Below are 16,806 nucleotides of genomic sequence, written 5' to 3' on the forward strand. Positions count from 1 at the left end.
AGGAAAAGCCTGGCTAGTGCGTCTGCTGGCACTACTAGTGGGTGTGATACCGCCATATGTGGATCTCCTTCAAGATGTAGCTGCTATTGGCAGACACAACTGCAGCTCAAAGGATAGTGTTGCGATGAAGAGAACTTTCCAAAATCCCCCTTGCCCGTGTGCACTACACACACTGCACACATTAGGGACATACCAGTGAGTGAAACGCATCAACACAATACATCCCAATACCTGGGTATTTTACCATGATTCAAAGTATACACTCACTGGCCACTTTACTAGGTACACCTGTTAAATTGCTTGGTAATAATAATTGTTAATCAGCCAATCACATGGCAGCTACTCAATGCATAACCAGAATGGGGAAGAAAGACGATTTTATTGACTTTGAAGGTGGCATGGTTGATGATGCCAGACGGGCTGATCTGAGTATTTCAAAAACTGCTGATCTACTGGGATTTTCACTCACAACCATCTCTAGGGATTACAAAGAATGGTCCAAAAAGAGCAACTATCCAGTGAGCTGTAGTGTGGATGAAAATGCCTTGTTCATGTCAGAGGAGAATGGGACAACTGGTTTCTGTGACATTAAGATGGTAAGGTCAAAGTTTGGTGTAAACTACATGAAAGCATGGATCCATCCTGCTTTGTATCAATGGATCAGGCTGGTGGTGGTGGTGTAATGGTGTGCGGGATATTTTCTTAGCACTAGCAAAGTGTACCTAATAAAGTGGCCAGTGAGTGTATATCGCCAGGACACTGTGGACTGTCAAATATAAATCCAAAGGTTTATTTGAGAAGGTCACATCGCAGCAGTAAGGTGCAAAGTTTAGGGGCCACTCAGGACCCCTTTATCAAGCATGTGATGACCACATGATCACATGACTGACAAAGAGGTCCTGCATGGCCCCAAAATGTTACACCTTACTACTGTGATGTGACCTTCCAAAATAAAGTTTGGACATTAATTATGACAATCCACTGTTATCTAAGGTGCCACCAATCTACAGCTGGTATCTGCTACAGCACCCGCTTACCTTACAGCCTTTTTCAGGAATGTGCGTGATGGGAATATTGCATGTTGAGTATTTTACCAGACACCAATGTGTTATTGGGCAATAGAAAACAGGGAAAGATAAGTGTCTATAGAGAAGGGAGCAATGTACCAGTCTAATCTGTTATTTTTCCCTGAATGGACAAAGTATAGATTCAGTTTAATACAGAAGCATCCATGGCCTGCAGGTTTCATAATTCTTCCCCAATGTAACGACACAGGCATAAAAATATTTTATTTCCACTTTGCTTAGAATATTGCGTTTGCTTTGCAGAAGAATTTCTTGTGAAATGTTGTTCTGTGGCTGAATGTCTGGTAAGAGACAGATTTTCCCTGTAAGACACAAAAAAATATATTTTGTTTAGTCTGCATTGGACACTCCCAATATCCCGTAACATAAAGTCCCCAGGCTGGGGACATGCTGTTCTCCCATATTACAGTTGCTGACCTGTGCACGTCCAACACATCTTTAATATCTATATATAGAAGGGATTTTGTTTAGAGCACGGATATTGCAAAATTCATATAGTGTAAATGCTACAGACTGTAGAGCAGTAGACCTAAACTTTCAAACCTGCTCTATCTATAAAATGTTATGGTACGATAGTATGTGTGCTATAATATGGATAACATTTTATTTACTTATTTTTACAAGACTTTCTGATTGGCAAATTTTTTCACCAACCCTGCCAACCAAGAAGAATTTATCTGGCAGTTGACATTAGAAGTAGAATGGTAGCAAGTAATTACAGGAAAATAAAAGTGTTTGTCCAGGCAAAAGTTTTATTATTAGTTTTGGATATAATCGGGATGGAAAAATTAGAACCTGCAAGGTTTTTACTATTATCTTGGACAATGTTAAAAAGTTTTCCCCTCACTTCCTGTCTTGCTGACCACATGTCACCAAGTGAAGGAAGCTCTTCAACTGCAGCAGAGATATAAAATGGAAAACTGTATCATTACTTACCATAATTTTCCTTTCCTGCTGCCTAAACATGGCAACATACATCTGTTAGTGGCTCTACCCCTAACTACTTACAGGACTATTAATGTCTTTAAATATTTCCTTTAGACAGAGTGCCCGCATTCTCATAGCATCAACATAATAAGGTGGGACAGTATGCTGCCTTATTTAGGCACTAGGAAAGAAAAATTGGGTGAGTATTGATACAGTTTTCTGGAGGCCATCATGACAGCATACATATGGTAAATACCTAGCCAAATGGAGGAACATAATACAGAATGATTTAGCTGGAAACAGAACAAAGAGAAGCAATGACAGCTCTGCTGCCATAATCTGTGGGTGTCCATACTGCAAGGATCATGCTGTAATACTCCTGTAATATATGCAAGACCAATTAACCACCTGACAGATAATCTTAGAAGACATGCAGGCAAAGGTGCCTATAATGCTGCCATTCTTCTGATTGAATGTGTAATAGGAGCTGGAGGTGGCTCAAACCCGTTATCATTATACTCTCTGCCAAGCAACTTGCTAGGGTTCTTTTAGGGGCTACTTTGCCCTTTTTCAGTTTTCTGTGGTAAAAATTGTGCAATGTGTGGGATCTATGGCAAGGCACCAGCAGGGGTTCTATGTCTTTTTCCAGGACTATAGAGTCTTTCACATGGCTGGGGATATCTGGATGTCTTGATACAGGGACAATCAGCCCCATTGGGTTAACACGCTCTCTGGAATGGCCACAGGTGCCAATGTGCCCATTTTACCATAGGGATGCAGGATGAGAGTGCCGCTAAAACTTTTAAGGAATGAGAGGCTGAGAGGAGGCTCCTGAACAGAGCTGGTTGAACCTATTCTTGGACTGACATGATCTTGTTTTTCAGTAGAGCACCTGTGCTGTTGGAGATGGAACATTTAGGTAGATCAGTTGCTGGTAGTAGAACACATGTAGTCCTTGATCTGGCAGAGCAGCAAGGTTGGAGGTTAGGACTTTGATAAAGATCCTTCTGGATGTCGACAGGCTAACTGGAGTTGAATCTCTCCTACCACAAACTAGAGGTAGCACTGGTATTCTGGTTGAATTGGAATTTATGCATCCTGGAAATCCAAGGACAGCATTGAATGATCCAGTTGGATGGTAAGAATGATGGAATGTAACAATTCCATGTTGAACTTCTCCAATTTGATCTGTTTGTTCAGCCTCTTTCAGATCTTTCACCAGCCTCTATCCTTCTGATTTATTTTTGACAAAAAATAAAGGGGAGTAATATCCCTTTTCTGCCTGATGACCTACACCTTTTAACAGAATCTGAAAAGCAAAATAGGGATAAGAAAATTATGTTCAGGGTCATTCTTGAATGGATAGAGTCCACCTAGGCTAACACTAGATACAACTCAAGGGTCCCTACAGTGTTCCACCCTACGCAAAGGTTTTCAGCCTTGCCTCCACCACCTAGTTTTGGGGTTTCTTACAATGTCAGAGTCTGCTTTGATTTAGATGACATTTAGAATGATGCCTGTAAGCCTCTCTCTTTGCCTGGAATCTGGAATCTCTGGATCTAGATGAAGTCTGTTGCCTGTTGGAAGGATATCTGGACATTCTGAGATGACTATTCTTAGGTATAGGCCCAATTTATCCATAGTAATGCAGTTTATTGCTGTATAAAGTTTTCCCCACAGAGACAATGACCATTAAATGGTATCCAGCTGTGCTTGGAGGTGGGATCCATCATCCCTGGCTTTAGCAAGAGGATCCCACATACCTTGATGGACTGCAGCATTGCTCAAAACAAGAGGCATGTAGCAATAGCATTTTGGAAATATGAATGTATTTCTGCTCTCTCCAGCCCTGAGATTTACATATCCTTTCCACACAGCACAGTTAGGCAGATACCACCTCATTGTCTCCTAAATTTATAAACTCTGAAAGGGATACAATGGTGTCCTCTATCCACCCCAAGCCTGCTAACTGTACAGTGAAAGAGCAGCAGGATTTGGATATTATCTTAGCTCTGCTCATTCTGCGCTCTCTTTCTATCAAAGTGTTCCTTATCCACATATTTACCCCTCACTCTCTCAGCCCAAGGCCTAATGTAAAGGTGATTGGAAGGACCGATATCAATCACATTTCATGTACTTAATTTAGATGTAAAACATACATTAACAAGTTTTCAATGAATACCTAGCTGCATTAATTTGTGCCATTTTATAGCTATGCGGAGTTCAGCTTTAATAGTTTTGCTGTGTGGCCCTATTACACACAATAGGGGGTCCTGTCCTGAAACATTTAATATTTCTGCATCAACTCTTGAAAAAATGGTGATAAAAGTCTTCTCCTTTGGGCATTTTAATTAGGTGCTTGCCTTCCATGCCTTTTATTCCAGGAAGCTGTGTCTGCTGTGCTCCTGGCAGCTTTCAGCAATGTTTTCCCAGCTCTGAGACATACTCAGTGGCGCATACAGCAGTTACATAAATTCATACTATACACCTACATTTGCCGAAGCCCATTTCTATGAAAGCTCACATTTTTGTGTAAGGCTACAGTAAGAACAGTATATATATTTTCATTCCCTGGATTTCATTTAATGTACTAAATGCTATGATATGCTACTATTACAGCCTTGGACATAAAATATGTGCAGGCTTAGCACACAGATGTTGAACATTTTTGCTGTGTAGACATGTTACCCTGACTAAAGCTGCCAAGACTTAGAATTGACCCTAATTTTCTTTGAATGTGTGGTCTTAGTGAAGCTATACTGTAAGTGCCAACTCCCGCTATTTTGCTTTGCATAGTGAAGGACTCCAGACATGGCACAATGCACAGCCATTAGAATCTGCAGTCTTTGGCTACTTGCCCAAGTTCTATAAGGGTGCATTCGCGAGCTGCATTGTGTTCTTTTGTGGGGTTGCTTTGCAATTTTCCCAGGCTGAAAGTAGGAAGAGAGGGGCATTTGGCAAGAATGATGAGGCTGAAAGTGGACTACTGCAACCAGGAGAGAGACCCCCTGAATTCTAGCCATTCTATATCCCATACATTAGGAATGCATAATCAAAACTGCTGCAGAGGTTATATGCAAAGTGTGTACACATGGACCATGTCACTCTTTTGAGTTAGTAGATGCCATTACAGAGACCCTAGCTGTATCCAACATAGTTCAAGTTGACTTTGGCATAGTGTGAAGTTCACTGCTCATTTTTCTATTATAGTGCTCTTATGTCTACTTATTTATCTGTTTGTTGATTTACATCGTATTGCATTAAATTGCCTTAATACATTCATTTTATTTACTGCCAAGCTGTTGTGGCTTCATTCCAGTGCATTCTTAAAGTGGTAGACTGCTAACCCTTTAATCCACAGGTATAAATGGCTTTTAGTTTATGACCAGGGGAGCTAGTTAGCCAGGGGGAGCTAGTTATTTTTTTAGAGAGGAAGGCTGAATAGCAGCCTGGGCATGAGTCAGCCTGTGTGTAAGTCAGCCAGGTCATCTTAGGTCAGGGCTGAAGGCTCTGCAGATCAGATACCTGATAACTGCCCTAGAGACTAGAGAAGTTTCTAAAAGTCAGTTTGTGGGGGTGAGGAGGGGCTGATCTGCATACTTAAGGGATTCTGACTAGTCCCCAAGCAGGAGGCTTGGCATGGGATCGGGACAGCCCTTAAGTATGACTGAGCCTGCTCAGCAGTCGGAGAGTTCAGGTGGAAGATGGAGGCAGCGGCTGAGATGCAGGAGCCTGGGAGGGGGGTCCAGTGGGAAGGGGCCTTCCTCCAGGCTGGATCTGAAAGGAGGATCTTTCAACCTCAGTAGTCCTCTGAAAGAGGACTACCTGTGCAGCAGGAGCTTGCAGGAGAGTAAGAGTAGGTAGTTCTACACCTCCTGGGCAAAGGGCATTCGAATGGGAAAACGGACTAGTCCCCATCTGGGACTCTTTGATTTAAAGGGACAGATTCTGGGTCCCCTTTGCCCAGGGAATCTCTCAGGCAGCTGGATGGGAAGATGATTGGGGTCCGGGGTGGTACACCAGGAAAGGCTGGAGAGCTCTCCAAGAAAAAATATTTGCTGTATAGAGACTTGTACATAGTTCCTAAGGACTTGCCCTCAGTTGCAGTTTCCTCGGGCATCCCATACATCCCTTGACCCCATCCAAGTTTAATACTCCTAATAAAACCTAAACAATCAAGCTCAACAACTGTTTACTGTCTCCAGATTGCAAGTCTGAAAAAAAATGTGTGTTGCCTGGCAGTGCAGGACTATAGGGGTACCCAAAAACTCAACAACTCCTAAGGGGGTAGTGTTACAATAGTTTATTTTTATAGAGATCTATATGTCAGTCCAATAAGAGGCACAACTGAAGAGGAATTAGGGGCAGGGGGACTAAGGTTCAAAAAAGTAAAAATCCTCCCAAATGTGGTACATTTAAGAGCATTGTCTCTAAAGTTGAATAGAATAGGCATGCTGCAAACAATTTGTTATAGTCAATTAAACTTTCACCTGTTAAAAAAAAGGATGAATAGAATTAAAAAATGGCCATATTTTGCCAATTCACCAGATCTCTTGCAGCACAAATGCAAATACTTGCATAAAATGCAAGATAAAATAATGTCATGATTGTTATTACTGTGTGAAAATAACTTCTCATCTTAGGCAACGTAAGTGCAAATTCAGACAGTATATTGTTATACACCAAGAAATTAATGACACCTGGATTTTACCCAATTATAGTGATGTTACAGTTCAACCTCAGGTCTCTTTTATACTTTGGATGTTCCAAAAATGATATCCCCTTTGTGTGCTCCTTCTCTCCTTGTTAAATTCTCTGTAGTATAAAAGAAATAAGTCCAGCAGATAAACCTCAAAGCCCCCATGATGCCCACAGGAGGTGTGTAGACTTGGGAATTAAAGCTCAGATATCTCACTAATAGATTCCCCGAGAGATAGTAGAAATTTCTAGCTGTAATCAATGACTATGGCCCCAAGCAGACTGTTTTAATCAGGAGTAGAGCTAGAAATATTGCCACTGAATAATGGCAGACAATTTTTCTGGTTCTGCTCTACTGTTGAGGAGGGGGCATTAGGTACCAAGAGGTATTGTAGGTGGAAATGTATGATACATAGTTACCACATTGAAAATGCAGCCAATAAATAGTAGAATTGTTTTATGCTTTATGGAGAAAGGTAAACAATAAAATATTTCCAAAAATGAAAATGTCTTTTTTATTTTCATTTTCTGTTGTGAAACATCTTCCTTGTTCGTGTTCACTGGTATTTCTTTGCCTGAAATTATTTATTCTCAAACCTGATAAGCCACTTTTGGCAGGGTAAATCAATAATGCTGAGTTCCCATTGGCTGGCGGGAGTGAGAGGTGCATGCTAATTTTAAGCACTTGGCTTCCATAAAGATCTCCCAAGGGTACATTAATCCCCTAGCCTTGCTTTCATGCTCGCCGCTCTTGTTCCATATTAAAATGCTGAGGGATTTCTTATAGTTTTCCACATTCAGAATTTAAGAGCGTGAAAGACATACAAATCCTCGGCTATGGAATGTTTTTCCTATACATAATTCTTCTATCTAGAGGCTTTTGTGGAGATGCTTTTTTGTTTCTCAGGTTCACATTTTTTGGCTATTGGTTGCAAGTTTGAAAAGCGCTAAATAGATAAGGCTTAAAGACACCACTCTATAAATTAACCGTTCTACTGCAGATTGCCCAGTCTGGGGTTATTGACGTTTTTGGACAGCTCTGTTTTATGACCTTGTGTATGCCAAATGGAACGTGTTGATGCTCTAATATCTTTCTGAAGATCTGTGGTATACAGGCATTGGAAAAGTAATTTATGACATCACTTTTTATGGAACGTAATGTGCAGGGGCGGACTGACCATTTGGAAACCCGGGCACTGCCCGAGGGCCCGGGGTCAGTAGGGGGCCCCATAGGATGCCCCTGGTACCTTTTTCATAGGCTTTTTTGAGTTTGGGCAAGGACACAGGGGCCCCATGATCCCTTATTGCCCAGGGGCCCCATGAGTTGTCAGTGGTAATGTGGACCTGAACACAAAAAGTGAAGATTCGCTACGTTATTCCAACACTTCTACTCTTTCTTCTCTAATCCTTATGTTGTCTCTTGATACAGTGTTCAGTCTGCGTTCGGGGATATGCACCCACAACCACATGGATGTCAAATTGGGAGCAGCGGCTGTGTCCATGCAGCTGCTATATTCCAATGGACATTAATGAGACAGTAATGAGACTAGATTAATGAGCCTGCACACGGATGCATGGAACACCTATGCAGCCCATGTGGGCAAACACAGCCCTGCACAGGTGTGCAGTTAAAGTGGTTATAATCCCTTACATATACCCAGTGAAGTGGCTGGCCTCAGGTGATACAGAGAGATGAAGCAAATCCTCCTACATAAGTTGTACTTATTCATCTACAGAAATCTGTCCCCTACATCCATTCAAAGTGCAGAATTTACACAGGACCGCTCAGCTCTGTAAAGCAGGGGGTGGGTTAACTGCAGTTAATATCAGTGAATAGAGCTTGGAGAGCTGATTGGAGGAAAGGGACACTGCACACAGGAACAGAACCGAGGCTGTCAATCACAGACTGTGCCCTCCCTGTCACCATTTTTCTCTTGGTGTCAGGAAAACACGTCAGAAGAGACTTGTGCTGATAGCAGAGAAATGAAGCAGCAGACAGAAATGACACTTAGTGCTCTGGATTGAGACATGTACACACTACAGAGGGATATGCCTTGTTAATATTTCATGTCTGAGGTTTACAACCACTTTAAGAATGCCCGTGTGAAGGAGGCTTAATTCTTTCTGGTTGCATGTTTTCTTTTTGTCCTGGTGTCATCTGTCCCTGGGAATTACATTTTTAGTTGTTACCAGAATAGGATCAGAGGGGAAATTTTCCAATGGGGACACTTGTTCCAGTGGCAGTTGTCTAATAGGTAATTTCCATCACTGGAGAGATTTCCACTTACTTCCTGTTGTGTCTACAGGATAGGAAGTGAAGGGAAATCCCCTTACTTGGACAGATGGCTTAAAAAACCAGCCAGGGCTTATACCCTTTCCCTGCTCTGTTCATATTGTAAATATGTTGACTTTAGATACATTTAAGGGGTCTATTTATATGTCAATCATTCTCACAGCCATCGTGAATCTTCATGGCAATTTGCCTAATGTTTTTTTTTCCTAGGACCGTCAGCTCTATCTAGTGGCCATTATGCAATATTTTCCTAAAATACTTTAATCAGGAAAATACTGCATTAATGCCACTAGAAGGCGCTGACTATCCTAGCAAATAAATGTAGTAGGCAAATTATGGTGAAGATTTGTGACAGCTGTGCAAATGACTGACACATTCACAGAGCAATCTTTTATAAAGAAACCCCCTAAGTGAACCTTGGACTTTGTCCTGCATAAGCAAGGCACACATAGCAAAGCACACATTTGCCTGACTCAGTTTGTGGGGGAAAGTGGGGGGCTAGGATAGGGCACTACGCTCTGAAGCTTTGAAAGGAAAACTACCAGCACCGATCTCTGGATTCTGAAAGCTAATGTATAGCATTTTGGCTGTTGTTGTAGCTTCATAATATAAAAAATATAATATATACACCTGATATTTATGATATAAACATTTGGCACTTTTGGAAAAAGGCTTCCGTTACGTCCTTTCATATGTAGATTACATTGCTTCGCAGTAAGAAAGAAAAAGCCACATCTGCAGCTGATTAATATGTTATTGGATTTTGTCTTCTCATAAACGTCAACATGTTTTCTATTAAATGTGTACTGGAGATTTGCAGAATCCGCCCCTGAGACTGCCGGCTCCGGTGATTTCATAGCGCCAAGCCTGCTTGTGTTCACATAAAACAAAGAGGAAGTTCAGCTGAGCAAAAGAATGTGGATGAAACTTTTCTCCTGAATTTCCTCTATTGTTAGAGAACTCAAATTTAATGTCTGTGTAGCTGCTAAATGGTTGGCATTGTGGTCTTGCTTTAAGTTTTCGATTTCCACCAGTGTCTACCATAGGGAACATTCATGCTAAAGCAAGCCATAGATTATACTAGGAAGGAAAGAAAATTGCTCAATTCTCCCATTAACACAGTTCCTCCCGCAGAGCTATTGTGTTCTGCCGGTGAGGAGCCTGCAGAACACAATGATCACTGATAGCGGCTATAGCTGAAAATCTGACAGGATGGTTGTACTGAAGTCAATACATTGAACCAGCCTGACCATAGATTAATCTAATCTCAACCAGGCCTTGCTGAACCAGCTGAGATTTGATCCATCTATGGCCAGCCTAACTCTCTATTTCTTTAAAATCAAATTAACAGGTTAATGCCCTTGTGCCCAACCTGTGGCTCTTTGGCACTTTTCCTGTGGCCCTCAGGGCCCCTGCAGACACTATAGAAGAAGATGAAAGAAAGAGCGCACAAATCTTGCGCATTACCTCAATAAATAGTGACTACTTTTATTATTAAGGAAATATACTCACAAAGTGATGGTATAACAGGCATAAGTAACCATAATCCAAACAGGGTTACAGGTAAATCCAAAACGGGGGGGGAATGAAGGCTAACACGTTTCGAAGGGTGCTCCCTTCTTCATCAGAGCTGGGTTGAGCAGATAGAGACTTCAGTATGGCAGAGTTCCCATGGCAAGGAGATATTCAGCCACTGAGTGTCTGTATTACTAGACTAGACTAGACTAATCAGGCTGAACTGCTGTAATACTGAAGAAGGGAGCACCCTTCGAAACGCGTTAGCCTTAATTCCCCCCCACCATTTTGTTAAGAGTATCCACTTTTCTCCCCTCACTCCCTCCCCCTCCCTCTCTGAGAGGAGACATTTGGCCAGTGTGTGTGTGTTAGCTGTGGGTCACTGGCAGGCCAAGGTAGCAGGGAACCCCAGAGCCATAAAACATCTCTGAGCTAGGTTCCTAGCTGTCTGGGCGAGCTTTACCATATCACACCTCGTATAAGATAAGGCAAGCTTTCCCTGGAGTTCAAAGAACATTCCAAGGAAACATGACCAGATAACCTTTTGTTAAAATCCATTTTTCCCCTATGTCTCATATCTTGGAATATGAGGGACTTACATAAAAACTGGACATATCGTCAGGTGGACGATGAGCAGGTGAACAGTTTGAGGGGTCACTCGCCTTGTCTCGGATACACAGGAAAGCAGAAAAATAGATCTCGTGAACCGTTCAGTGTACACTTTCATAATTCATATCTAATCAATCCTCAGACTTGTCTGCATAATAATCTACCAGCGGGGTGAATGTCACTTTTGCATAGGAAAAGTTATGAGCCCAAATATGAACAACACAAGATTTTGGCTCTAGTTTAGGTCGACACCCAGACCTCCACGCCTACACAGGGTATTGGTCCATGGCGTCAGAGACACCCCCTGCTGGGGAACTACAAATTGGGCTGTCAGGCCTAAGAGACAGAGTTGAAGAATTCTCCCATTGACCATTGTAACATAAGGAGATCAAAGCACCCTTCTGCTCTGAAATTTGGATCTGCTAACCCAGGACTTTGGCATGTACTTTAACCCTTTCACCTCTCTCTATCTCTTTGCTGTGCTGTTGTTCTCTGTATATGTATATATATATCTTAGGTACATCTTTTTCTGTAAATATTTTTATTGCACCCGTTTGACCTTTTAGTAATAAATCTTTCCTTCTGAAAGTGTTCAACTGTTTCTATAGCGCTTTATTGCAATTTACGAATTCCTGCCTCTAAAGAGAACGCTACTGTGTTTGTTTAAACCTCTGTATAACCGGCCTGCAGACCGTTTTATACAGACGATTATCTCAATCATTATAGTGTTATAGCTGATAATGCCGAGTTTCCTCTTTCTCTGTACAAAAAGAGGTGGTGGCAGTGTGAAGGGTTAATTGCGTAATTAACCTGACCCAGTAACAATCACCCAGGCTGCCGGTACATCGATTGTGGTCCATTAGCTGGAAAATCATTGTGCAGGGTGCAGCTGGGTGTGGCATTGTTACGCACGTCACGTTGCGGTTCTAGATCGGCTAGTCCTTCGGTCACGAGTTTGGTGAGAAGGTCTGGGGTCTGATGCCGCGATCGTGACACTGATTAATCACAATCTCCGTCACGTTCTTCATACCATTGGAAGATTTCCCCTTACTTATTCTCCTGGTGACACCCTGCATGATATTAATTGACATGGTGTCACAAAGGCAGGAAGCAAGGAAAACTCTCCCTAAAAGGGACACAAGTTACAAAAAAACTTGCATTTTTTTGTTAAACTGGCCATACCCAGCTCAGATTTTGGCCGATTCTTGTGAATCATCTGAAAGTCAAGCACTGTCAACTCTACCCAGCTTAAGACACCTCAAATGAGAAATGAAAGAAGCCAGGCAGAAAAAAGTCAGCCAAAGGCTAAGTTTACACTAGCTACAAAAGCAGGCATTTCACAAGTTTTTTTGAAGCTTCAAGAATGTAAAAATTATGTGTGTTGCAGCACCCAGTGTTGTTAACATGGTCACATTAGTGTTACGTCTTATTAAAATTGACCCCACATGTATAATTTGCCAAGCTTTACTGCTCCCCAAATGCTTCCATTGATGTCAATGTAAACGTGCTGCAAATGCTCCACAGACGCCCCTATGGCGTTTACAGTGTGTTTGAGATATATTTGTAGTACCCCTCTAGTTAACTAGGGAGAGCTAGCTAGTTTTTGTTAGATAGAAGCCTGGGTGTGAGTCAGCTGGATAGCAGCCTGGGTGTGAGTCAGCCAGGTCATTTCGGGTCAGGGCTGAGGGCTCTGCAGATCAGTTCCCTGATACTTCCCCCTGCTCTAGAGATTTGAGAAGTTTCTAGAAGGCAGTGGGTGGAGGTGAGGAGGGGCTGATCTGCACACTTAGGGGACTCTAGCCATTCCCCAAGCAGGATGCTTGGCATGGGGCCTGGGCAGCCCTTAAGTATGACTGAGCCTGCTCAGCAGCAGGAGAGAAGCTGGGATGCAGGAGCCTGGGAGGGGGCCCAGTGTTAAGAGGCCTACCTCCAGGCTGGATCTAAAAGGAGGATCTCTCAACCTCAGCAGTCCTCTGAGAGAGGACCACCTGTGTAGCAGGGAAGGAGCCAGCCCAACAGAAGGCCTGAAGGCAGCCACCAACCCACAAGCTTGCAGGAGAGGATGAGTGAGTAGTCCTACACCCCCTGGTAAGGGGAGACAGCATTCTGGTGGGAAACCTGACTCACCTGCACATGGGACTGTTGATTTAAAGTGACAGATTCTGGATCCTCTTGACCAGGGATTCCCTCAGGCAGCTGGATGAGAAGAGGATTCATCTGGGGTTTGGGGTGGTATACCAGAAGGACTGGAGAGCTCTTCAGGAAGAAATCTTTGCTTTATTAATTTTATTTTATTTTAATTTTATTAAATACGCTTTTATTAAGAAAAAAAAACAAACAATCCCAGAGACTGTTTACTGCCTCCTGTGTGCAAGCTTGAAGAGAATGTTTGTTGCCCAGCTGTTCAGGACTATAGGAGGGGCCCAAATTTTCAGCGACTCCTAAGGGGGTAGTGCTACATGTTTATAAAGCATTACTAGCCAAGATGATTACACAAAAATCCATACACTTGAAAACCAACACACAGGGGGTGACTGCCAAGCATTTTTTTAACCCAACGCAAATGAGCCAAAAGCTTGCTGAAAATGCTCTGTTAACACGTCTCAATGCAGTAGGTGAGTTAATGTAATGGGCGCTTAAATTCTTTTCACGTCTAACGGAACCTGAACAGTGACTGAAGCCAATCAGGTACAGTCACTGCTCAGGTATTCTGCAAGTCGCAGGTGCTAACAAGCAGAATACAATACTTGTCAGTGTGAGATTCGTCCATTCATGCAGTTTGGTGTGAATGGGGTAGTCTATAGACTCTTCTTTTTCAGCCCAAATCTTTATGTGGATGTCCAGCTTACGTTACCACCTTCAGCTTACAGCAGCTGAAATTTCAATCCAGGCTTCAACCAAAGTGGCTGAGCTAGCTGCTGAAGGAAAAGTGGGTGATTGAACCTATTTGTAGCCCCTTTAACTTGCAGTATGAGAAAGATTGGGAAGAGATTACATAGAATTCACAGTTCAGCAAGAGTACAGCCACATTTAATGAAGGAGGGTCAAGGCATCATAGAATAAAAATAATGCCTAGTTGTGGGAGGGGTCAGTTAATTAGTACCCAAGATAAAGTAACGGTACAAAGAAACCAAGGAAGGTGGTACAATTATTATTAGGAAAAATAGATGTAACATATAACATGTGGAAGATAGCGGCAAGGGCTCACTTCACAGTTCCAAACAATATGACAATGGAGCCTTAATATCTCAGGCAACCCGAGACAATAGCTCTCAAAAAATGTTGGTGGCTCTTTAACACAGTGCCTGCACTTGAGAGAACACTTTGGTAGGCTTACATTACCATGTGTGTGAGAGGGAGGCCAGGTGGTAGGTACCTCGGGGAAAGGAAAGGCACACACAGTTGTTGGAGTTGCAGAAAATGTATTGTTAAAGTGTTAATAATCCCACAACAGTAAAATCAGTCTGTATATTCAGTAAAGCATGCTTATTATACTCACTGTGGAACCTAAGGAGTTAATCCTCTGCATTGTGTAAAAAGGCCGTTTGATCATGACTTCTCTGATCCTCCCCTTTTTCCAGTGCCCCTTTTTATCTCCTAATAAGACATATCGTATGGAGTCACTCTGCACATGCTCAGTTTGGTGTGTATTGCTAGAGTTTTATTTTTTTTTCCTTGGTAGAGTACATGTAATCAGTACAGGGCCAATCAGCACTGTCTAGACAGAGGTCAGGGGTTCTGGATCCTCCTAGAGCAAAATGAAAACTCCTCCTACAAGCTTTAACCAATGCTGGACAGTCATAGAAGTCAGAATACTGCTGAATACTGCTGATGAGAAAAGGTATGTAGCAGTTTGTATTTACTAAAATAATTGCATTTCCATGTTCTGTGTACTGTGGGAGACCAGATATAGTGAATGCAGGGTCCTGGGTTTAGTAACACTTTAAGAACATTCACGCCAAATACAGCAAGCCAGTGCTTTTTATAAGCACTGCCCTCACTAAAGATGGCCACAGACATCATCCGTGGCAGCAGTGCGATGACACAGAGTAATCTGCCTCCAGCTTTTTCTCCACTCTCTCTGTTTGGTGGTTGTGACAGTGCCACCAGTGTAGGGAGGTCAACCTCCACCTACAAAAAAGAAGGGTTTGTGAAAAGGAATTCACAGAAAGCGGCTACATTATGAACAGAATGTGATACTCAGAAAAATTTCCAAAAATTATGCTTTATTACATATAAATATTTGACATATGGGCAATTGCCCTGGTTTACCATCACCTCAGTATGAGACAATACACACAGACCTAAAACCATATAAAATAACACCAGGACCGGTCTGGATAGATGTGCTGCAAAGACAATGACCACTAAAGTCTAAAGTGCTTGTAGCACTGGCACATAGGTTAACACTTCCCAAAGGAGGTGTACACAAAAATTATACCATAGGTATATAGTGTCACATGTAATAAATATAAAGACATGTGTCATAACCAAATAGGTTCTATCCCATAGAGGGGAATTCCCAAAAATTATACCAAAGGTATGAAATATCACATGTATAGAATGCAGCGAGCACAGTGTGCGTCAAAAGAGAGGCATAACCATAAGCCTATGTTAGGCAGCAAAAAGGATATCACAAATAAAATGCAGTACAGTCCCATGCCGGCACATGTGGTTGGGGCCCATTCATCTGTAATATAAGTGACTGATTCTTAGGACTTTTAGATATAAATAACGCCCCAGTTGTTGCCTGGATGGAGAAACAGATGCAAGTAGCAGAACACTGCTTCAAGTGATTTCTTCACCACAGCATGTGGACTACACATCACTTTTTGTTGAAAACAAGATAAGGCCCAGCGGCTCCTCCGCCCGTTGAAATATATGTGGCATGCCTTGTTTCCTATATAAAGCACCATAATGTCCCCATCCTGTAGTAAGACAAACAATATGAGGGAAGTCACTGTAAGAGCTTTCACTCGATAATAGACGTTTATGCCATATAGGTTACAAGGGACCTTTAATCTAATGTCCTGTAACAGTCCACTCACAAAAGTGAAAGGTTTCTATGCATTGCATTTCCCTCAAAGGAGAGGTGACTTTGATAGAGAACTGCTAAAAAAGGAGAAATATTGGATATATAAACTTGATACATTGTACCCAAAGGGGTTAAATGTGGAATGTGATCTCCAAGTATTTTTGGATAAATAGATCTGTATGGATATATGTTCTTATATTGCCATATGTTGGTCAATCTGTGGTAATTCCTCACTCCTGTCAATGGCTGGTTAATGCGTTAATTGAATTATTGAGGACAATATGTTAACTAAATAATTAAGGTAAACCTTCTTTGGGGAGATATCTAATAACCTGATGGTACACATTGAAATATAGGTCTAGAAGTGTAGAAGGGACTAATCTTTGAACTATTTTCTTCTCCTTTGAGAATAAATGTACACTTATAAGTGGTTAATTTGAAATTTAGGAACCCTGGGCAAAATAACCTATAGAGGGATTTATTAATTAACATCGCCATCTTGTGGTGGTTTTGCAGTAATTTTTACTGTGTCCTTGTGTATTTTTGACCTAATAAATAGGTTTGGAGATCCTTTCAATAACACTGCCATCTTCTGGTGAAGGTGTGGTAATTTTCAATTGAATATAATTTTTGCTTTTTACTTT

General features: G+C 41.9%; 1 protein-coding gene across 4 annotated transcripts in view; it reads right to left on the reverse strand.

Moving 5' to 3' along the window:
• Positions 1–1,158: 1,158 nt before the first annotated feature.
• LOC149452461 (uncharacterized) overlaps positions 1,159–16,806 on the reverse strand; it is a 247,627-nt gene continuing 231,979 nt past the window's right edge. For 3 of the 4 annotated variants that reach the window (XR_016314865.1, XR_016314860.1, XR_016314863.1), the window contains one exon: positions 1,265–1,387. Coding sequence is in view for 1 of the 4 variants with exons in the window: in XM_089689365.1 (XP_089545491.1) it covers positions 1,246–1,387 (142 nt within the window). In the remaining 3 variants the exon portion in view is untranslated. Of the gene's footprint in view, positions 1,388–16,806 lie in introns of all 4 variants that reach the window. The other variant, XM_089689365.1, reaches the window with a different exon arrangement.

The sequence above is a fragment of the Staurois parvus genome, unplaced genomic scaffold (genome assembly GCF_062004578.1).
Source record: "Staurois parvus isolate SC_StPar_1 unplaced genomic scaffold, SC_StPar_1.0 ptg000471l, whole genome shotgun sequence".
Classification (NCBI taxonomy): Eukaryota; Metazoa; Chordata; class Amphibia; order Anura; family Ranidae; genus Staurois; species Staurois parvus.